This window comes from Hibiscus syriacus, unplaced genomic scaffold, assembly GCF_006381635.1.
Source record: "Hibiscus syriacus cultivar Baekdansim isolate YM2019G1 unplaced genomic scaffold, ASM638163v2 tig00110814_pilon, whole genome shotgun sequence".
Lineage (NCBI taxonomy): Eukaryota > Viridiplantae > Streptophyta > Magnoliopsida > Malvales > Malvaceae > Hibiscus > Hibiscus syriacus.
In genome coordinates, this window is record NW_024062872.1 from 1058785 (window position 1) to 1084029 (window position 25245).

The 25245-nt window shown below is 34.6% G+C and overlaps 1 protein-coding gene and 1 pseudogene across 1 annotated transcript; one reads left to right on the forward strand and one right to left on the reverse strand.

The window, feature by feature from the left end:
- Positions 1 to 2130: 2130 nt before the first annotated feature.
- LOC120141878 (putative ETHYLENE INSENSITIVE 3-like 4 protein) lies at positions 2131 to 3912 on the forward strand. The gene is given in 2 exon segments (XM_039156642.1): positions 2131 to 3086; positions 3089 to 3912. Coding segments are annotated over 2 exon segments (1446 nt in total). The 5' UTR covers positions 2131 to 2323; the 3' UTR covers positions 3772 to 3912.
- Positions 3913 to 4189: 277 nt separating this feature from the next.
- LOC120141873 lies at positions 4190 to 13599 on the reverse strand (annotated as a pseudogene).
- Between the last annotated feature and the right edge of the window lie 11646 nt (positions 13600 to 25245).

Sequence of the window (25245 nt, forward strand, 5' to 3'; positions counted from 1 at the left end):
AAAGAGAAAACCATTTGGTGGGATGTAGAATAGAGAAGTAGCAGTACGAAAGCTTTTATAGAAAGACTTGAAGAGCAGGAGGAGGAATTGAAACTACCAATAAAATGAAATGACTTAACAAGAAAGGAAGTGCAAGTTTTAATTTAGTATATAAATAGTTGAAGTATATGATTATTTAAGGCCTTTCTTGTAAAGTCGGCTCACTCAAATCCCAATACACTCAATATTTTACGTGTATCAAGGAGCACCAACTATTTTTCTTTTAAAAAAATGTAATTCTTTTTTTTTTCATTTCTTTTTAAAAATTGTAAAACCCGTAGATTTTTATCTAATTTTGTTATTGACGCAGCTTGTCAAAATGTTTTAATTTAAATGTCAAACCAAAGTAAAAGAGACCTAAATTCCAAATAACTGTTAAATACTTTGATAATACACGTTATAAGTGTTTTTTATATATTTGAAATTTATTTTTAAAAAATAATAATTATTAATAAAATATTAAAATATATATGTAAAAAGTAAGATTTTCTGGAAACGGAAAGTCAATTTGTGATTATTATTTTTAATTAAAAAATGATTTTAATATGTTTTTAGTGTCCGTAACGACACTATAATATCTTTTATTTAATTTCTTATTAATTAAGTTATATCAGATTATTTATTTATTTAGTTACTTCAACCAACAATGTTAGTAAAGATATATTATAAATATAAAGTGGTAAAGCGTCAGCAAGTTTACATTTAAAGTGAGTTGTCTTTCAGTGCTGAAGAACCATCCATGTTATTTGAATTAATTTGTGCTAAAATAATTATTTATTAATTACATCCCCCTTCCCAGAAACACCGGTGAATGAAAAATGTGCCATCCCTCCGAGATTTCAGGTTGCACACCTCATCTTGGTCTTTTTCATGTCATTTATGAATCTAAGGGTCATATGATAATTTGTGCATAATTAATTCTAATGGTTTTAAAATGATTTTTAGTTATTCTTCTAAGGGTGAATTATTCGGATAATCCCTCGATTACAACTCGGATTTAGTTACATTTATCGATTACTAAAATTATTAGAGCTCATAAGAAGATATAAATTGATTTTTTTTGTTAAATAATTAATGAAAGATGACAGCATAATTAATAACATTAATATGATAATAATTTTAACCTTTAACCTTTAACTTTTACATATTAATATAATTTAATTTTAATTCTAAAAAATAATTTTTAATATTTTACCAATTTAATACATATTGTAATCATTTTCTATTTTTTTTCTCCCCTCCACTATTCAACCTTTGTGCTATCGTTTGTTACCACCATTGTCCATTTGCTTTGCCATCTAAATCAGTTAACAATCATCAGAAAAATCTTCAACTGTGCTCTCTAAATATTCATATAATAATTATTATCACCTATAAAAGTTTTCATCAACTTTTATCACATCTGCATAAAACGCTTCTTATAAAAAACACTCTCTGATGACACAACGGAACTCTAAAAGAAATATATATATATTGCTATTTTGAAGGAGTTTTTGTTTTACTTATATTTTGAAAATTTAAAATTGTAATAAAAGTTGGAAGTTTGAATTAGGAATTAAAAGTTGAAGGAAAATGTTTAGAATTAGGGTTTTAGCGAAATAAATAGAAGTGATAATGGTTAGGTTTTAAACTATGTTTAACTTATAACAATATATATAGTTATTAGTTGTTATGTTATATCACCCTAATTATTTAATGAAAAATAATTATTTTATACTAACTTTTAATAAATAAATATTTGCTTTTAAATAATTTAATTAAAGTTGTATCAAACCAAAGAGAAGATTGAAAATATATGAATGTATAATAATATTTTTATATCTTCAAAAATAGATGATGTGATACTATTTTATTAGTGGTTATATTTTATAATTTTTTTAAAGATAACGTAAAATAAAATATTCCCTAGAATATATAACACGGAAGTAGAAAGTATTACGTAGGTTGTCGTGCTTGTATGTAATAATAGAGGCAGCAACGCATGCAATTGCATGGTACTTATATCATAACTTTGCATCAACTTTGTAACACTTGTATCTGTTTCCTCAATTTCCTCTTATCTCCATAGTCACCTTCGATATTTTACTTCTCTTCAAGTATACCATGCTTTAATCGTACATAGTTTGTCCTTTCTTATACACCGCCATTAACACACATTTATATACGTGTAACTCTGCATCTGATCACTGATTCACAGATACAGTACTGACAGTTTTCTCAGAGAAAAGAAGGAAAGGAAGAAAAGGGTGTACTTGACTTTAAATTTAGGGGAATTTGATTAGATATGGTTGAGTTTCTTGGTGAGATTGAACCTCCTAGCCCTGTTTATGAAGCAGAGCTACCGGAGGAGGATGAAGAACAAGAGGAGGAGATTAGTTACGAAGAGCTCAAGAAGCGGATGTGGAAGGACCGTGCGCGGATGCAGAAGATGAAGGAGAAGCGGGAGAGTTCGGAGTCCGATCATGAGTCTAACGCCAAGCAAGAAGCGTCTCGCCGCAAGAAGATGTCTCGAGCTCAAGATTCCATCCTCAAGTACATGGTGAAAATCATGGAAGTTTGCAAGGCACAAGGCTTCGTTTATGGGATAGTTCCGGAGAAAGGAAAACCTGTTACCGGCTCATCTGATAGCCTCCGCAAGTGGTGGAAAGAGAAGGTTAAGTTCGACAAGAATGCTCCGCCTTCTCTCGAGGAACACTTGCCGATTGTTTTCGAACAAGGCGACGTGGACATTGTTTCTAGCTTGCATCTCCTTCATGACTTGCAGGATACTACTCTGGGATCACTTCTTTCCACTTTGATGCAAGACTGCGCACCCCCGCAACGCAGATTTCCATTAGAGAGGGGCATAGCCCCTCCTTGGTGGCCAACCGGGAAGGAGCTTTGGTGGGGGGAACAAGGTCTGTCTCAACAACATGGTCCCCCTCCTTATAAGAAGCCTCATGACCTTAAAAAGGCCTGGAAAGTCAGTGTATTGGCTGCTGTGATCAAGCATATGGCCCCAAATTTAGATAGGATGAGAAGGTTAGTGTTACAATCCAAATGTTTGCAAGAAAGATGACAGCCAAAGACACTTTCACTTGGTCTAAAGCGGTTAACCAGGAAGAAGCCCTTTTACGTCTCACAGAGAAATGTCTCAAAATCTCACCTGACAAAGATGATAGGGAAGAAGAGGATTTAGAGCACAGTCATCCAGATGACAGGGGCAAGCAAGGTGAGAGGATTGCCATCTCTAAAGATAAAAGGAAGTGGTTTTTTGACCGAGAGGTTACCCCGAGTACGTTATTCGCTTGCCAGAATTCGATGTGCCCGCATAGTGCACTGGAATTAGGCTTCACAGGCAGGAGCTCAAGGAGTGAACATGAATCAAGTTGCTCCTACAAGTCTAAAGAAAGTGATGTAAGCCAAGAAAGCAGTGAAGAATCAGAATTTTGTGATAGGAATATTGTTCCATATGACCATCACTCATTTGGTCCTCAGACCAAAATGAATACAGAGAGCCCTGACAGTATTGGGAAGTTGCGTGCCGTGACAGATTGGCTCGACATGGAGCTAGAAAAGGCTAATGGTCAAGAAAGTGATATGCAGCAACTAAATGAAGTAGGGGATGCATCTGACATGGTTTTGCAAGATTATATAAACTATTTAACTTGTGCAATTGAAGGTCTACCTTTGCCACCAGAATTTCTGTTTCAAATAGGAGATATGGACTTAAGTTCGTTTCCATCATCATAAGAGGACATTGATAATCAAGGATTAACTTCAATTTGGGATATGGGATTTGATGGAACATCCAAATCATGAGTCGAGCAAAGACCGAAGATCGAGTTAGCTGACAGCTACAGGCTCATGTTTGCTCAAACACTTGAGATTTCAAATGGGGGCGCTTCACTTCCAACAGAAAACATGCTCAATGAAATCTATTTATTTACTACAAACAATCTCTTGATGTAGAAAATATGCTTCCCTAATATTAATCTCCCCTAATATGCTTCCCTAATATTAATCTCCCCTTATGTTGTATTAGGAAGTTGATTTACATCAATAGATATATGCATGTATTTTAGAGGAAAACAAAATACAGGTGAAAATATGCTTCCCTAATATAATCTCCCCTTTTGTGTACTAGGAAAACAAAATACAGGTGAAAATAAGCAAAATGAAGCTTTTTAAGTTAGCACTCATAGAAACTATGCCTTCGAGGTATGCATTCTTCGTAATAAAATCTCCTTAAACCACATGAATAACCTTTCCTGAATTTATCATATTTCCTTCTTACTATGACCTCAACAGAAAAAAGAGCAGAAACAGGTCTGTGATCAGAAAATCTGGACTCTCCACGGAAATAAGACTGCTCGATTCCAGAACCTCGCCATAGTATCCTATCACACCTGAAGAAACATTTCAAGTTTATCAAAAGAGTCAAGTAATATATTCCATCCAGCATTGTTCACAATCCCGGCTTATACATGTAAGATGACAAAAATACCATGCAGGAGTTCTTCGTTTCTTCTTGGATTTGTCATTTTCTCCTGCGTAAGAATCCGAATTATGAATACTTGTATGTAGGAGCAAATAGTATCCTTCCTTCTTTGAAACCATCGAATACTCTCCCTGCTTCTCTCTCCATATTTAACTGCATTCAATTGAAAAGAACAGGGTCAGTTAAGTTAAAACAGGAAAGAAACTTTTACTTGTGTTTACCTTTTAGCTGTCCATTTGATTAATAGTTAAATCCAGAAGTCATTTTCATGAGTTCTGTTTAACTTAACACAGCAGTTTTTTCATGAAAGCGACATCTAGAAAAGGACCGGCCGACTTTTGACTTTATTTCTATAGATTCTTAATGGCAAAAGGTAGTAGTTATTGACCTTTGCTTATATTCATGGAAAGGGTTGACATTATTTTCTCAATTTCGTCTGCAAACTTCTAATATTACTATCTGTTGGTATTTCGAATGCATCAGTTTTGGAATTTTCTTATCTCGGAAGCCATATGTTTAACTCAACCGGAAGTGTTATAATAAAGAAAAATCACTTATATTTCACAAAATAATCATTTTGATTTTTTTATTTCTTCGTTGTGGTGATAAATTTCACATGTCTAAAAATAATAGCATAATATGTCATGTGTCTTAAGTAATGACGTGATACATATCACATGTCCAAAGTGATAACACATGTCACATATTCAAAATTGATGACGTGACATATACTATATGTTTAATGTGATGACGTATTGCATATAAGTGCTAACATTATCATCTGTATATAAGTGATGACATGACACATATTATATGTTCAAAGTGTTTATGGGCACATGTCATATGTACAAAGTGATGATGTGACATAAGTTTCCTAAGCATTTTGGACACATAGGACTTGCCGCATCGACAAAAAGCGTTGTCCGTTAGTTAATTGACGATTCTCATCCAATCAAAAGGCATTTTGCTCCGAAATGAAATGTTGAGATCAAAGTGTTTCAAGAAAAAGAAGAAGAATGAAAGTGATTAATTTATTAAATTCATTAATAATTAGAAGTAAAAATTGATAAACCTAATCATTCTCCAGAAGGGTGTCTCAATTATCATCCTCCAACAAGTTCCTGGTTGCCTCATAGCTCAAGGCTACTCGATAATTCAAATCCCCAAGCCATATAACTCGGCTGCAATATTTAAGGATTGATGAATCTAAGACATTGTGCAGACAATTTAAAAAGGGTCCAATGGTTATCTCATACAAACGTAATCATGCTCAATGATTTTTTTTATGGGGTCGATCATTCGGAGTTTTGCAAATGATGGGGAACTGTGTGCCTTTGAGAATCTCAGAAACATCAGCATTTCTCTGAGCTTATCGCTTCTTTTTCACCCAAAGCTAAGAGACAGTAGACGAAGCAAAAACTTGTTTGGTGCAACGATATGCTTACTGCTATACACCCTGCAAGTATTTGATTATTTGTTCCCCAAATGAATTAAACTTGGTGTCGTATTTCTCAAACATATAATTGATCACAATATAACAAAACTGAGAAGATCAAATCCATATGATTATATACCAACCTTGTACCAAGATGTTTCAGTGACTAATGTCTAGATCATTTGCTAATTTTGAACCATCTTTTGCCTTCGGTTCTCCCCAATTGTGGATTCAACAGGGCAGCTGCAAGTCTTGAGATGTGATGAATGCAAATGATGAAGTAGAGAAAAAGGAGATTTTAGAAGAGAAACAGAAAGGATTAAAGAAATTCAGAATTCATTCGGTGAAAATCAGCATAATCATCCCTTGGCATGTACATTTATTTATACAATGGTACTATAGAATTTAACAAGCCAGCTGGCATATATTCTAACTAATTCTGTTGCATTATCTTTGGACTTCTCTGCTTGACTTCACTATTGGACTTCACGTCTGTTGGGTCTTCAATTAGCTGATGGGTTTAATGAACCCGTGCTCCTCACGTGATCTTCTTCATCAAGTATAATCCCCAATTCCCTCAGAAATCCTAACCATTGTTTACATTTCCCAATTCCTAACCATTGTTTACATTTTCCCAATTCTCTCTTTCTTCCCCGATGTCTTCTCTTCCTTTCCTCACGCCTTCTCCTCCAACCATGACAATACCCGCCGCTGGAGCAGATCCTTGTCCCCAAGGATCAAAGTTGGGAAATTGTCCCTAAGAACAATTTAGTCTTCCCAAGTATCACGATTCATCCAGATTCTTCCATCGTACAACAGTTGAGTAACAGTTTGTGGTTCCTGTTTACAATTCTTCTTCCCATGATCTGAGAAGGCTCAATTTTAATTGACTTCCTCATCATTTCAGGAGGAGCTGTAGAAAAAGTTGATGATTCTCCAATGTGTTTCTTCAAAAGACTCACATGAAATGATTCTCCAATGTGTTTCTTCAAAAGACTCACATGAAAAACCGGATGTAACCTGGATGTCTCAGGTAAATCCAAACGGTAAGTAACCTCACCAATATTTTCTGTAATTTTATAAGGGCCATAGTATCGTGCTGCTAACTTTAGATTTTTTCATAGAGCCAAAGATGTTTGGCGATAGGGCTGTAATTTCAGGTACATTTCTTATCCCACTGTAAAAGTTCTCTCAGATCTTTTCTTATCAGCTTCATGTTTCATTCGATTGGCTGCATTTTCTAATTGTATCTTGACTAGCCTTCGAATATCCTCTCTAGTCTGCATTAAGTCACTGACAGATTGCACCGATGAATCTGTTTGCCACATCATTGTAGGGGGTGGGTAGCCATATAGGACTTGAAATGTTGTTTTTAGGGTTGTATGATAGGTGGTATTATACCACCACTTTGCATGGGATAATCATTTAGCCCACTACTTTTGTTGGAAAAAACACAAACCCCTTAAATATTGTTCAAGACACTGATTCACCCTTTCAGTTTGTCCATCAGTCTCTGGGTGATAAGCAGTACTGAATAGAGTCTTAGTACCCAGCTGCTTCATTAGTTCTCTCCAAAAGAGACTAGTGAAGGTTTTATCCCTGTCTGAAATAGCCACTTTAGGCTGCCCATGAAGCTTATAGATATTGTCCAAATATAGTTTAGCCACTTCAGTAGCAGTATAAGGATGTGATAGTGCCAACAAATGGTAATGGCTGAAGTAGACTAGTTTAACAACATGCTCCACCTAGTTTACTGACATACTGTACAAGCCCTTACATAAGTAGCCACCATAGCCTGAAGTTTAGGCCAGTAAAAATAACTTCTAATTCTTTGATAAGTTGCTTGAACTCCTGAATAACCCCCATAAGGTGAGTCATGTAGGGTTTGAAGAATCTGTAATCTAAGAGAACCCTTAGTACCAATATAAACCCTGTCTTGAATTTGAGAATTCATTTGGAAAATTTCCACTTAGGATCAGTATAGAATTTACAGTTAAAATGGAAATCCACTCAATAGCCAATAATCATCTTTGTAACTCTCTTCCACATCTTAAAACCCAAGTAGGAATGATTAGGGTAGTTCCCATGGCAAGACACTGACCCTGATCTTCCTATTTTCTGGATAAGGCATTAGCCACCACATTTGATTTACCTTTCCTGTATTGGATAGTATAATCCAATCCCAATAATTTTGTCAGCCCCTTTTTCTGAATATCAGTAGTTTTCTGCTTCAATAGTATTTTAGAGGTTCATGATCAGTTTTTTATGATAAAAGGCTTGCTCTCCAAATAGTGTCTCCACTTGGAGACTGCTAATAAAATAACAATGTATTCCCTCATAAATAATAGAGCATCATGTCTTGGACTGAGAGCTTTACTTAGAATGCTATAGGTCTACCATCTTGAGATAAAACATCTCCTATGCCTCCAGAGCTAGCATCAGTTTCCAAATAAAAACTTTTAGTAAGTTTGGTAGAGCTAGAACAGGTGCAAGACACATAGTTTTCTTAAGCTCTTCAAAAGCAGTCAAAGCTGCACTGCTCCACTTAAAACATCCTTTTCAACATCTGTCAAAGGTTTACTAATAGTACCATAATCTCTGATAAATCTTATATAATAGCCTGTCAATCCCAAAAATCCTCTCAATAATTTTAAGGATTTAGGCAAGGGCCAATTTCTCATTGCTTCTACCTTACTAGGATTAGTAGCAAAACCAACAGCTGAAATAATATGTCCCAAGTATTCTACTTGGTTCTGGCCAAAGAAACACTTAGACATTTTTTAAAATAGCTGATTACTTGCAAAATATCCAAAACCAAATGTAAATGCAAAATATGGTCTGTCATAGAGTTACTAAACTAATATGTCATAAAAAACACCAAAAAAACTTCCTAAGGAATGAACTAATAATTCATTCATTAAAGCCTGAAATGTTATAGGAGCATTAGTTAAAACAAGGGCATTACCTTGCCCTGATGAGTTCTAAATGCTGTTTTATAAATGTCACTTCCTTGATTCTGATCTGCCAGTAACCAGACCTTAGATCAATCTTTGAAAAATAGACAGCCCTATGTAGCTCATCCAATAAATCTTCAACAACAGGAATAGGAAATTTATCCTTAATTGTCATACTGTTCAATTGTCTATAATCAACACAGAACCTCCATGTACCATCATTCTTTTTAATGAGAAGGCATGGAGAAGCAAAGGGACTTTTGCTAGGTTGAATATAGAAGACAACATAGTAGCAATATGTTTTTCCACTTCGCTTTCTGGTTATGAGGGAATCTGTAAGGCCTTAAATTAACAGGCATAGAATCAGGCTTTAAGATAATAGCATGATCATGGGTTTTTGTAGGTGGAAGACCTGTAGGTTCACCAAAAATAGAACTGTATTTCTCCAATAATGGTTGAATAGCTGTAGGAATAGGCCTTGAACATTCTACAATAATCATTAAACAACACACTCCATATAGCAGAATTTGAAACTATCATCTTCAATAGTGTAGCTCTTGTAATCTGTTGCAAAAAACTTGAGGGTTGTTGTCCATGTATGACATCTGTTTATCTTGATGTACAAAATTGAGTGTCAGTTTGTTAAAGTCCATCAAATGATAGGATTGATAACTTCATCCAATCACCCTAGGACCATATCACTTTCCCCAATTGAAGAAGTATAAAATCATGAATAAAAGAATGTCCCTGAATTTTTCATTCCACCCTGTTATACCTGCTGCACTTTAAAGCTATTGTCCATTAGCCACTGTAATAGCTAAATGATATGGTGTAGTCACCTGAATCCCTGCATCATCCCACTGAGGTGTTAAAAAACTGTGGGTGCTACCACTGTCAATTAATATGTTCAGTGGTCTGCCTAGAATGCCTTGAATTCTTAGTGTATTATGACCAATACACTCAGTGATAACATTCATAGAAATTTCTAGGTTCTCATCTTCTTGTAGCACCTGTTGATCTGCCTCATTTGGTAAAGTTTCTGAGGATAGAACAGGGTCTTCTTCAATCATCATATTCAATTACTTTGTCTTACATTGATGCCCTGGAGAGAACTTCTCACCACATTTAAAACATAGATTGTTCTGTCTCCTGTAGTCCAATAGATTCTGTTTTGGAGGCATACTAGCTGAATCTTTCTGTTGTGGAGGTGGTAAATTAGGTTTAGTAGTAGGTAATGGGTTTGGGTAGGGTGTGTTTCTAAAAAATGCTCTCCCTCTTTTATTCTCATATTCCACAGAAAACTCATACAATTTAGCTTGTCTGCAAGCTTCAGAAAGTGTCTTTGGTTCCAAAGCCTTAACTTTGTGCTTGATATCTTCTCTTAGCCCACTAATAAAAAGAGAGACAAAAAACTCTTCACCCAGAGTAGGATTCTGTAACAACATATGAGGCTGGTAATTCCTCAAACATGTCCTGGTACTCCTCCACTGATCCCTTCTGCACTAACTTTGATAATTCCTCAACTATGTCAGCAAAAGACCTATCACATAATCTATGGCAAAGATCTGCCTCAAATTCATGCCATGTCACATGATGCTTTTGCATAATATAACCGTCGAACCAAATTTCTGCCTTCCTCATTAAATACATTGTAGCCACCTCCACCTTTTGTTCCTCTACAATATTACATAAAGAAAAATACTTGAGGAATTTTTGTATCCACCCTCTAGGATTATTTCCTCCAAAAAAGGCAGCTCAATTTTGGGTCTATGCCATATTAACCCTGCAGTATTAGGAACCTCCAGTGCCTCTTCTATCCACTTCCAAACTGACTATATTGTTTCTAACTGCACTATTCTCTCCTGCTTGGATCATTTTAAAACTAGGTAAATCCCCTAGTTTAGATCTCAGAATTCTAGGTTCATCAGGTTTATAAGTAAACCTAGTCTTATCATTAAGCACGGTGACTTTACAGTAATTTCCTCTGTTTTAGAAGCGTTAGGGGACTGTACCTGCTAATTAAGTAGAGAAAAAGAGATTTCAGAAGAGAAACAAATGGATTGAAAAAATTCAGAATTCATTCGGTGAAAATCATGCATAATCATCCCTTGGCAGGTACATTTATTTTTATACAATGGTACTATAGAATCTAACAAGCCAGTTGGCATATATTCTAACTAATTCTGTTACTGCATATTCTTTGGACTTCTCTACTGGACTTCACTGTTGGGCTTCACGTCAGTTGGGTCTTCAATTAGCTGATGGGTTTAATGAACATGTGCTCCTCACGTGATCTTCTTTCATCAGGTAATAATCCCCAATTCCCTCAGAAATCCCTAACCCTTGTTTTACATTTTCCCAATTCTCTTCGCTTCCCCGATCGTCTTCTCTTCCTTCCTCACGCTCTTCTCCTCCGACCATGACAGAATACTACTCCCAGCCATGAAATTTTACTCAGGATTTTGAGCACCGGTTTGTCAAAAATACGGATTGGTGGTGATTTCAACTCCTTGGAGGCATTAGTATCAGAGGTTTTTGAATCATTGCCAGAGTCCAAGTGCTTAGGATTGTGATGCTTGTTAAGTGCTTGATTTATAAGGGCCATCCATTTTGCAGCAGGTTCATTGTCTTCACTAACTAGAAGGTTTCCAGCATTGAGTGGAACAATTTCTTGGAACCTGGGAAATCAATAATCTATGTAAAACGCACATTGCAGAAGCCAGAAAAACAGTAAGAATCTGGAAACAAAATCAAACAACTCATGACAAAGACACTATCTTTCTTATCTTGGTAAAGGTATCTCCAGACTAATCTTTCTAGATCAGAAACTGAAGAAGAAGGAACAAAATTCTGAGTCAGTCATACCCACAAACATATATATCTGCAGAGCCCTCCATTAGAAAGAAATCTTCCAAGTTCATGTCACTGTTGGGTGTCTTCCCTCCCACATTCCAGGTTGCAACAAATATCCTGCAAGCTGTAAGATGTAACATAGGCCTAATGAAATGTAAAATAACAACTTCGAACCACAACATCGAATCCATACCGAAAATCTCGAATTTCAGTACCGATGCCACGGAACATCGAAATTTGAGAGAATCAGCCCTTCGATTAACCCGCCACTTTCCCTTCTCTCTGAAGTAGATAAGGATTAGCAACATGATGTCCATTATTTTCTTTTTGTTTTCCCTCTCCCAACTCTAGATTCTAATACCACAAATTTGACAATGATAAAGGCCAAAGTGTCAACATCAGAACTGAAACATCCACTGATCCATTTAGATCCCCCCACTTCAGTTACTAATATCTTGTTTATAAATCAAACTATTTCTTGTTAGGTAAGCTACCAAAATTTTACACCAGATAAGAACAACTTAGTCCCCTTGATGGGATAAGAAATGAAAGCTGTCGAGCACTTCATTAATTTATTTAGTATTCATGTCCAACACATTTCTAAACATACATATGCATAAAAAACATAGAAAAACATTGAATCAACTCTAGTCGAACATATACTCATATCATACACACAGTCGAGTGACATGTATTTATTTTATATATTATAATAGACATTTTCAAACACATTCTGGAAGAAAATTAGGTTGATGGAACCTACTACACTAATCATACCTAAGAAATTTCTTCTTATGCGATAAGAGGCTTCCAAAAGTCCTTGTTGGTTGATGCGATCTTAATCTTCTCCAAATTACCAAACATAACCCATAAAATACTTAAAATAAAACTGAAAAAGAAAAGGAACAATGATAGTCTGATAATGGTGATACCGGCAGAAATTTTATCACAATCTGGTGATGCAAAAATCATCGTCTGAGCCGCCTCTACATCGTCTCTTGGAAGCAAAATCTTTGGAATATTGAACTTGAACCCATTGCAAAAAGTAACAAAATCAAATCAAATATAGAAACAATTATAGCCATGCACCAAGATCAAAGACTATAATATACCTTATTTTTCTTGTCATTTTTTATGGAGTTATCAGGAGAGGTGATGGTTGTACGCTAGTGGTGGTGGTCTTCATCGTCCCCAGGTAGGCTTTCATTCATTAGGTTGCTGGTAAAATAAGAAACAACCGTCAAAATTTCCAATACTCTTAAACTGTCAAATGGGAAAGATTAATAAAAACACCAAATAAAATCTGGGTGTGTGGAGGCTTTTCATTATTGTTTTGGAAAAATAATTAATGAAAACTCTTTTTCCCTGCTTTTTGTTGATGTGACCTTTCTGAAAGGATGAGACATTGGCGTCAATTGTTTCGGAGAGTTTAAGACTTATCATAAGAGGGTAAGCAAAGAACCAGTTAGGTCGCAGTTTACAAATTGAAAAACTGCTATAATATAACTGCTGATTTGTCTACGTACTTCACAATGGCTAAACTCACGATATAATGCACTCAAAATAAATAATTCATGATCTAATGCACTGTCTATATTATTTGTTGAAATAGGGCGAAATCAACAATGTGGTCGTAGGTCGCCATGCCTTCCGGGTGACCTACTACGTCGCCATGGCTTCCCGGGAGCTGCACAAAGATAATGGACGTCTGCATGGCACATGAATGTCCCCAACACCCCAACACAGGTCGCCCAGCACCCAACGTCCCCAGCACCCAATACCCCAACACAGGTCGCCATGCACGTCCCCAGCACCCAACACCCAACACAGGTCGCCATGTAGTCCCAGCGACCTACAAGGTCTCCATGCACTCCCAGCGACCTACAAGGTCGCCATGCACTCCCAGCGACCTTGTAGGTCGCCAAGCAATCCCGGCGACCAAGCCTCGACCTGCTGGCGACCAAACTTAACCCTGCTCCCTCGTGCATGGGTTGCATCCATAGGACCAAACTTACCCCTGCTCCCTCGTGCATGGGTTGCATCCATAGCTGGGAGATTCCTGCATCCATAGCTGGGAGATTGTAGCCAAGCTTTAACCCTCTGTTCCCTCATGCATGCGTTGCATCCATAGCTGGGAGATTCCTGCATCCATAAGCGTTAATTTAGCTGCTAAATGCAGCAAATATTGCTATTGAATTGCAGCCTTTCAACGCTCAATAGTTACACGATTCAATGCTCAATATTATTTGCTTCAACAATCAAATTTAATGACGCTCTCCAACGCTCATTTTCTTTATATAGAGGATATGGAGGTTTAAGGTTTAGGGTAAAAGCAGAAGCAGAACATATATAACTTTATCGAGAGAAAGAAAAGGAAGAAGAAGAAAAGAAGATAAAGGCTCAAACATTTTTTTTGAGGCAATTTTTTATTGTTTAATTTAGTTTATTATATGAATTATTAGTTTGTTTAGCTTAGGGTTTAGGGTAAAACTAAAATTTAGTTAATTTTTTGTTAGTTTAAGTTATTATATTAGTTTGCTAGTTTAAGTTATATTATTATATATATAAAAAATTCCTTAATTAGTTTTTAGTTTAAGTTATTAAATATAAAAAAATTAATTAATTTGTTAGTATCTTTAAACGTATATTAGGTTGTTTGTTGAAGTTATATTATAAAAAATTAATTAGTGCTTAATTAGTTGTTAGAAAGGAGGAGAAGACACAAATACGTGGGTATTATTATTTTGTTGTCCATTTTTAGTTGTTGTGTATGTAAATTAGTTAGTTAGTAAGTTTATATTAGATAATTTGTGCGAGATAATTTTCTATTTAAAAAAAATTGTGTTTAAAATATTTATGTTGTTTTAAAAATATTTTTAATTTATATTATATGTGTAAATTAGTAAGGAGTAAAAATTAATTGAATGAAATAATCCGGTCAACGCATTATCTCACGAAATAATTCTTTCGAGAACATTATATCGACAGTTCTGCCTAACAAATTTGTTTGATATTTTTAAGAAATAAAAATATTATCAAACTAATCATTATATTATATATAATTACTAAATGATTAGTATCAATATAAATCATTAAATATTTAATAAATAATTATTAGTAATCATGACTAAATCATATATTATTAAATCATTAAATATCAAATCATTAGATTAATAATAATTATTAAATCATTATTAGTAATATTAGTAATCAATCAATCAAATTAAATAACAAATTTATTTGATCATTATATAATAGTATATTATATTATATTAATGATTTATGAAATTATCTTATCTAATTTTTAATCTAAATTAATTTATTTTTTATTTGTAGAGAAAATGAGCAACAACTTTTTCACGATTGTCCATTATAATGGACATATTATGGAAAATGAGGTCGGAGTAGTTTTTCAGTCTGAAAAAACAATAAATATGATGTTCAAAAAAGACATCACATTTATAGAATGAAGCATAAGATAGAAAGAAAAATTCGAGCTGCAGTGATGGTTTAAGGTATAGGTTTTTGATATGCCCCAACCCAGTCAGATATGCTGCAGTTCCACTTGAAGAAGATGATGATATTAGAACCATGGTTGGATTACATGAGTCAACCAATATAGCAGTTATTGAGTTATTTGTTGATGTACGTAACATATGTGTGTTTCTGGGTCATCAAGAGGTGTGGCTCAAAATCCATCTGAAATGGCTTTATATAGTCAGTTTGAGGGCCGGCATACAAGTTCTCGAACAGTTTTATGGCACTATTGGAAAGTGCAAATGGAGTCGGGGGGACATCTGCAGCAGCAGAGTATGAGGAGAAACATATCGGAATTGGTTGTTGATATTGACGCTGAAATCGATGGGGAGAAATTCATGATGATTCAAGCGAAGATGAAGAAACCGAAGAACCCGTTTTGGGCGGCGACGAAAATATTTTTGGTGGAGTGCAATTGATGAAGTTCCGGCACCGTATGAAGCTACTCCTCACATGTACGAGATAGACTATGATGCGATGAGGGCACCTGAATTCCCAGACATGCCACATTACCTCCATACCAAATGATTGAATCATTCGATAATTCTGTGAATTTTCAGTTGGGGTGCAATTCAGAGGAAAAAATGAGCTACCCTGGCGATTAAGAGTACTGCATCAAATGCCATGTTGATATCCATGTTGCAGAGTCCAACCAGAAAACCCTATACGCGAAGTGTATAAAATATGGCCTAGAGTGCAAGTGGAAGATCAGAGTGTCGAAAAATCAAAGGCACGATGTTTGGGTCATCACGAGGTACAATGGTCCACACATGTTTGCGAAACTTCATAGAACAAGACCAGACTATTGGACTCCGATGTAATATGTGAACGTGAAGGCGATGGTTGAAAATGATCCAAGGATATCTTGTTCAGTGTTAGCTGCATCTATTCGAAGCCAATTTGGATATCAAGTAAAATATGGCAAGGTGTGGAATGCGAAGATGAAGGCAATGAAGCTGACGTATGGAGATTGGGATACATCGTCAATGAGCTACCACATTTGCTATAAGCAATGAAGCGATTTATCCCAGGAACCATAGTGAAGTCTCAAACCATGCCCGCATGACGAAGAAGGTTAACTTCTACCAGGGAAGAAAATATTTCATAGACTATTTGGGCATTCAAGGCATGTATTGAAGGATTTCCATTTTACAAACGTATGATCCAAGAAGATGGTACGTGGCTGTATGGTCAATATAGGCATACTTTTGATGGCAGTTGCTCAGATGGTGAGCGAAATATCCCCAATTGCATTCGCCATTGTTGAGGGAGAGACAACAGGGCTTGGGATTTCTTCTGACCAATCTACGTCAATATGTCATTCGTGAAGATAGAGTTTGCTTGATACCGATAGAGGAACGGGTATTTTGGCGGTAATTGAACGACCAGGAAGTCGTTAGATACCTCCGTATGCATATCCGACATTTGTATCTGTCATATTGTCAGAATAGTATCGACCAATTTCATAACGCACATTCGTAGCGAGATAGTCAGCATGGGTAAGTTTTATTTCAATTTGTGCATTTACATGGTTTTTTAATTGCGGTTTAACACAGTATATTATGAAACAGGATACGAACTACGTCGACCAAATTTTGATAAGAGATTGGAGAATTTAAAGGTATTTTACGATGATCAGCGTGTTTGGAAGTGGGCTTCAAAAATACCGCGGGAAAAATGATCGCAAGCATACGATGAAGGTCGGAGATATGGACATATGACCACAAACCTTGCTGAGGCCATTAATTCGGTACTAAAAGGTACACGCCATCTCCCAATTGCGAGTGTGATGAAAGAGACGTACTTTAGATTGGCTAAAGTTTGGTCAGACAAAGGTAAAGAAATAGAGAGTCTCATAAATAGAGGTAAAACTTGGGCTCCTACAGTGGTGGAATCAATGGAAGCAAATGAGCGATTGGCAACATCAATGGTTGTTAATAATTTCGACCGAGTTGGTCATACTTTTGTCGTGTCGTGCATACGCCGTAACGTCGGAGGAGAAGACCAAACATTTAGAGTTGATTTATGACAGAAATGGTGTGATTGTGGTCATTTTCAGGCATGGAAATATCCATGTGCTCATGCAGTCGCTGCATGTATGTATGCTGGTGTAAGCGCATACACTTATGTTGATGAGTGCTTTCACCTACGTAGGATATTAAATGTCTACAGCTATGCGTTCAGACATATACCGAATGAATCATATTGGCCCAGAAAAGATCATGACGAATGACTGCCAAATCCAATGCTTCGCAGAAGTCCAAAGGGTCGACCTGAGTCCACTCGTATTCATACCAGTATGGATTTCCATGCTAGAGAGAGAGGTCAAGCAAAGAGATGCGGATTATGTAGGGGTGAAGGCCATTCAAAAAATAATTGTCCTAATTTACCAAGATATATGCCTCATCATTAGTAATGATATATGTATTTCTATGAATTTCTATGTATTTATAAGATTTAGTAATGATGAAATTATTATTAATATTTAATGATTTGATAGTAATGATTTAGTAATGATTAGTAATAATGAAATTATTATTAATATTTAATGATTTGATATTAATGATTTAGTAATGATTAGTTATAATGAAATTATTATTAATTTTTAATGATTTGATAGTAATGATTAGTAATAATAATTTATTATTAATATTTAATGATTTGATATTAATGATTTAGTAATGATTTGATAGTAATGATTTACGACTTGAACAATGAACAATGTTTGGTTCAATTAATCATATTTTCGTTACATAACTAGCAATGAAATTATAATAATGATTAGTAATAATGAAATTATTATTAATATTTAATGATTTGATATTAATGATTTAGTAATGATTAGTAATAATGAAATTGTTATTAATATTTAATGATTTGATAGTAATGATTTAGTAATGATTAGTAATAATGAAATTGTTATTAATATTTAATGATTTGATAGTAATGATTTAGTAATGATTAGTAATAATGAAATTATTATTAATATTTAATGATTTGATAGTAATGATTTAGTAATGATTAGTAATAATGAAATTATTATTAATATTTAATGATTTGATATTAATGATTTAGTAATGATTAGTAATAATGAAATTATTATTAATTTTTAATGATTTGATAATAATAATTAGTAATAATGAAATTATTATTAATATTTAATGATTTGATATTAATGATTTAGTAATGATTAGTAATAATGAAATTGTTATTAATATTTAATGATTTGATAGTAATGATTAGTAATAATGAAATTATTATTAATATTTAATGATTTGATATTAATGATTTAGTAATGATTAGTAATAATAAAATTATTATTAATTTTTAATGATTTGATTAGTAATAATAATTTATTATTAATATTTAATGATTTGATTAATGATTTAGTAATGATTTGATAGTAATGATTTACGACTTGAACAATGAACAATGTTTGGTTCAATTAACCATATTTCGTTACATAACTAGTAATGAATTATAATAATGATTTGATACTAAAAATCATTATAAATATGTCGAATTTGTTAAGGTTTGAAAAAACTAGTCTAATTTCAATATTAAATTTGTAACAAATAACAAACTAGTTTACAATTGTTGCCGATGTCGGGGTGTTGTTGAATGATAATGTTGGGGCGGACGTCTGATGCGTTGTGGCCGTTGCGGTTGCTCAGGAGTATGGTACCCATCCTCCTCATTCGTTGGGGGCATTTGAACTGACATGTGTTCAAATTCATACGTCGATGAAAACATGGGAGAGTAGATGGATGCATCAGGCTGCACAAACTCTGGTATGTATGCATCGCCGAACGGTTGTGGTGCACTATTATCCACATCGGTCATTTCCGCTTCAAGTTGTTGAGATGAACTCCCACTCCCACTTGGTAGAGAGTATTCAGCTTTACCAAATCTTTTCTTAAACCTCAAAAATTATCGTCTCACTACAATTATTGTCAAGAATGGCTTTCCATTATCCAAAAAATAAGCAAGGTAAGCCGAAGTCTCAAAATTAAAGTCGTCGTCTTGAATGTCATCAAGAGTTGGCATGAATGAAGCCCTATTGTTCCAAGCATTAATTAGGTTGCATGCTTCTCAGCCCAATTAACATTTCTTTACGACGACCATCAAATCTGTGCACTGGTCATGCGTCTCAACCCAATTCACCTGACGACGACCATCTAAGATTTGGAGGAGGTCATGATCCCATGGACTCCGTGGAATAGGTTGGTGGAAGTGGAATTGCCTCAACACTCTATCCCCAAATTGGATCTCAACAAAAGCAAAATTAATCAATGGTGTAACAGCACACCAATATTGAAACCCATCTAAAATATCGTGTGGTATCAACGCAAGTATTTCTTCATTCATGTATGGTCTCCAATTAAACTGTAAAATTACAAAAACAATAAAATTTATTTAAATCAAATAATATAGTTAATTTAAATAATAATTAAAAATAACAGATTATACATACCTCCTTTTTTGCCTTAATGTCGATCTTCAGCCTGAACTCTTTAATGTTGTTGTGCACCAACCCCGTGCCTTCAATTTTATGACTCCATCTGTATATCAATCAAAACAAAAATATGGTCATTTTTATTTTATAATTAATATTTTATATTAAAATAGAGAATTCATATTACCTTCCGGCAAGCGGAAAGTCAACCGCAGTCCGACTAATCGGTGTCAGAAACAGAAGTCTATGCCAAGCCCATGACTGTAGCAGTAACAGACATCCACCGATTTCTGTTGTATTATTATCATTCACGACTAATGACGCCTTGCACATCTCACAATACAAGAACGCCAATATCGCCGATCCCCAGCTATATTGCCTACTTTTCTCAAAATTTCTTAAAAAAAGAAGATATTGAGTGTGAACATAACTACCGTATTTATCCGGCATTAAAATACCCCCAATCAACTGTAATATATATGCTCGTGTTGCATATATAATTTCGTGCTCCGTACTATTTGGTTGAAGCTGAAATTCATTCTTCAACCATGACAACCTCACACGCCACCCTTTACACTCTGGTGGTACGGGCGTTTTCCCAAGAAACAAGCTACAAAGTTGTGCCACATTATTAAACTCAAGTGACATTACCACTGACATCCCATTTGTTTGGACCCCGAGTTGCAATGCCACATTCTCCAGAGTTATCGTACATTCGCCACACGGCAAATGAAACATATGCGTTTCTGGTCTCCAACGCTCAATCAAGGCACTGATCAAACCTGGGACCAACTTGTAATCTCGCACAAATGTTACATACCAAAATCCAGCCTCCTGCAAGTTTTCTTCTATCAATCTGTGTGGCTTGGGCACTTTATGTAGCCGAAGACGAAGGACTCGCTGCTCGTCCTCCTGCAATTAAATATTTCAAAAACTTTATCACAATCATAAAATAATATTCAAATATTTATTAATTATAATTCATTAAACAAATATTTTATTCACCATTATTCCCAAATGACTTGAAATATGTTCATTGTCAAGCCTCAACAGTGGAATTTGGTCAGCCATTGGATGAATCTGTAAAAAAATTTAAACAACAATATTTAAAAAATATTTAATAATCTAATATAAACTAACTAACTAATTTACAACACTAACTTTAATATAATAACTTATAATATAATAACTAATAAACTAACAAACTAAACTTTTTAAAATATAAGTTAAACGTAAACGCTAAACCCTTAAACAACTAATAAAATATTCTTTTATATAACTAAAACTAATAAACTATTTTTTTTCATTATAATATACTACTATAACTTACTAACTAATTTTTTATATAATATAAATTCAACAACAAATATAACTTAACTATTTAACTACCACAAACTAATTAAATAATTTTTTTATATAACTAACGATTAACAAACAAACTAATTAATTATTTTTTAACTATATAACTATCAAACATACTAATTAAATAATGTTTATTTATGTATAATATAACTTAACTAACAATCATATAACCCTAAATTAACAAACTAATTAACTGATTTTTGTTTTACCATAAACCCTAAACTAAAAAACTAAACATTTATAATAATAAACTAATTTAAATTGTTGAAACATTTTAATATTTCGATATAACAAATTAAGTTAAATGGATTTTAAGATTTTCCAAATGATTTTCTAAGTATATTCGATATAACTATTCGAATATCAAAACATTACTCCAAATATTTCAAAAATCATTTTGATCCTTACTTAAGTGTAAAATTAAGTTTTAATCATAAAACAATTTCAAATAATTTTACAAAGTATTTCGAACCAATTCAAAGCCAAAATTCCAGATTGCTCAGAGGGAACCGATTCCCCCCCATAGGAGGAACCGATTCCCCCCTGAATGGTTTGGCTCCGAGATTTCCAGAATGCTCGGAGGGAACCGATTCCCCCCAAGAGGGTACCGATTCCCCCTGTTCAACGGTCGAAATATTGAATTTTACACTTAGGGAACCGATTCCCTATGAGAGGGAACCGATTCCCCCCACGCTCCAAGCTGTTTTATTAAATGTTTTCACACTAAAACGCTATAATATCTTCTCTAATTATCCCCAACGTTCAGAAGTGATCCAAGGTGTATTTAAGCAAGCTTAGAAGCCATTGATCAATAATAAGAAACATCAAGCAACTAGAATCAAGAGAGAATCAAACAGAAAGCATCAAACCTCAAGTTTGAGCATTTCAAGCCTATTTTCATTCAATATTCATTTTGCTTTCAAGAACACTTTTTGTGCTCAATTGTATTCATCTTTGAGTGTTCTTTTCTTTGTTCTAGAATTGTGCAAACATCTTACCTTGTGAGGTTTTCTTGTAAGTTTGCAAATTTGTAATCTTCTCTTTGAGAAAAGAGTGTTCTCAAGAGTTAGGGTATACTCTTGAGGGAATTGTAAGGTTATCTCTTTGGCCTCAAAAGAAAGAACAAATTAGTGAATTTGTTGGAAAATCCTTAGTGTGGATAGCTAAGGTAGTGGACGTAGACTTTGTTTGAGAAAGTCGAACCACTGTAAATCGCTGTGCAATTACTTTCAATTTTCTGCAAAAGCTTCCACAAAATTTTTATTGCCAATTCACCCCCCTCTTGGCCAATTTCGTCATTCGATTAACTCAACAATTGGTATCAGAGCCTAACTCATTTGAAGGTTTTATCGCCTCTTGAGTCGATTCGGGAAGAGTTATATCGATTATTAAAGTCATCAATGGCCTCCGCTTCAAACTTCGACTCCGGTCTCGATTCGATGCCCGTCAACAAACCTCCTTTCTTCAATGGAGCTAACTACGCCTATTGAAAGAATAGAATGATGTACTTCATTCAAGCAAGTGACATGGGAGCATGGAATGCCGTAGAAGAAGGATACATTAAGCCTATCACTCATCCAAGGTTGTGGAGTGAAGGAGATACAAAAATGTTCCAGCTCAACTCCAAAGCCATCCATATTATCTTTTGTGCTCTTGGACCAGATGAATACGGAAGAGTTTCATCGTGTACAACCGCCAAAGAATATGGGACAAGCTTCAAGTCACACATGAAGGTACCGATGAGGTAAAGAAATCAAAAATTAGTATTCTAACGCATAGCTATGAAAATTTCAGGATGAAACCAAATGAAGACATCAAAGCTATGACGGATAGATTTTCAACGATTGTCAATGGTCTCAAATCATATGGAGAGATCATCTCAAATGAAAAGCTTGTGAGGAAGTTAGTCTACTCCCTCCCAAAATCATGGCAATCAAAGAAGACGGCAATCATCGAGTCTAAGGACCTATCGTCCTTAACTCTTGAAGAACTTATCGGTTCACTCCTCACTCATGAGATGATGCTTGAAGATGAGGTGGACCTTGATAAAGTTGAAGAGACACCAAAGGAGAAGGAGAAGAAGAAAAACATTGGAGTTGCTCTCAAATCCACAAAAGATGAGAGTGATTCTAATGATGATGATGATGACGAGGAAATGGCATTGTTTGCCAAACGGTTCAGAAAAATGATGAGACCTTACCAAGGAAGAAAATTCAAACGAAACGAAGGCCTCAAAAATGAACCAAAAGAGAAGGACCCAATCATTTGCTATGAATGCAAAAAGCCGGGGCATGTCAAATATGATTGCCCACAATTGAAGAAAAAGGGTCAATCAAAGAATAAGCACAAGGCTCATGTGGCTACATGGAGCGATGAAGAAGGTTCCGATGAAGAGGAACAAGAAGTAGCAAACTTGTGCTTGATGGCATTCGGGGAAGATTCTAAGGTAACCTCTAACTCATCCGATTTTGATGATTTATCTTATGATAGTTATTTGAGGAGTACAATGGGTTGGATTCGGATTATGAGAAATTGTTTTTAAAATATAAAATGATGTTTCAAAATTGAAAAATGAAAACAAACTCATATCCAAAACCAACAACGATCTTGAAAGTAAAATCAAAAATTTGCAAATCAAACTAGAAGAGTTTGAAAAGAAAAATTTAGATTTGCAAAATTTACTTTCAAAGATCAATGATGATCATCAAAAGAAAATTGATGATCTTAAAACTTCTTTTGATAAAGTTGGAACAAAACATTTTGAAAAAGGTGGAAATTCAAATCCAACTTTGTTAGAAAAAGTTTTAGAAATTACAATCATAGAGGTCCCCAAAGAACCTCTAATGGAAAAATCATTAGAAGTGTGTGGGTTCCTAAAGAACTCATTACTACTAAAGATAAAATATCCTACACAAATGGATACCTAAGGGGACTAGGATTTTGGAAACTAATGAATATGGACCCAAAAGAATTTGGGTACCAAAAATCAAAAATTAATCTATGTTTGTAGGGAAAGGAGCATTGCTACAAGGCACGGGAAACAAATTCAAACTCATAGTACCTTGATAGTGGATGCTCAAGACATATGACCGGAGACAAAAGCCGGTTCATTGAGCTTAACGCCAAAAATGGAGGAGAAGTGACTTTTGGTGATAATTCAAAAGGTCACATTGAAGGTATTGGTACAATAGGTAATACCTCTTCCATACAAATTAAAAATGTTTTATATGTGAATGGATTAAAGCATAATCTATTGAGTATTAGTCAATTATGCGATAAAGGATTCAATGTCTTATTTGAAATTAATGGTTGTAAAGTCATTGACATTGCATCTAATCGGATTATGCTTGTTGGTCATAGAATAGGAAACATTTACATGGTGCATTTAGATTCTATTGATATGACTAATTTGTGCCTAGTTGCTAAGGATGAACATGATAGTTGGTTATGGCATAGGAGACTAGGTCATGCTAGTATGAGTGTTTTGCAACGTTAATTCAAGGAGACTTAGTAAGAGGGTTGCCCAAGCTTAAATTTGATAATGATAAAATCTGTGATGCTTGTGCTAAAGGAAAACAAAAACGAGTTTCTTTTAAATCTATTAATGATGTATCAACTAGTAGAGTATTACAATTGATCCATTTAGATCTTTTTGGGCCAACTAGAACTACTAGCTTGGGAGGAAAAAAATATGCATTTGTCTTGGTAGATGACTATTCTAGATACACTTGGGTTCTATTCTTAAGTACTAAAGATGAAGCATTAGAAATTTCATCACATTTTCAAAATAATCCAAAATGAAAAGGTTACTCTATCACTAGTGTTAGAAGTGATCATGGAACTGAATTTGAAAATCTTGGATTTATTGAGTTTTGTAATTCTAATGGTATTAGCCACATTTTTTCAGCACCTAGAACCCCTCAACAAAATGGAGTTGTTGAGAGGAAAAATCGAACTTTAGAAGAAATGGCTAGAACCATGCTTTGTGAAAATAATTTGCCAAAATATTTTTGGGCGGAAGCCACAAATACCGCTTGTTATTTGTAAATCGAGTAATGATTAGGCCAATTTTAAGAAAACTCCATATGAAATTCTCAAAATAAAAAGCCTAACATTAGCTATTTTCATC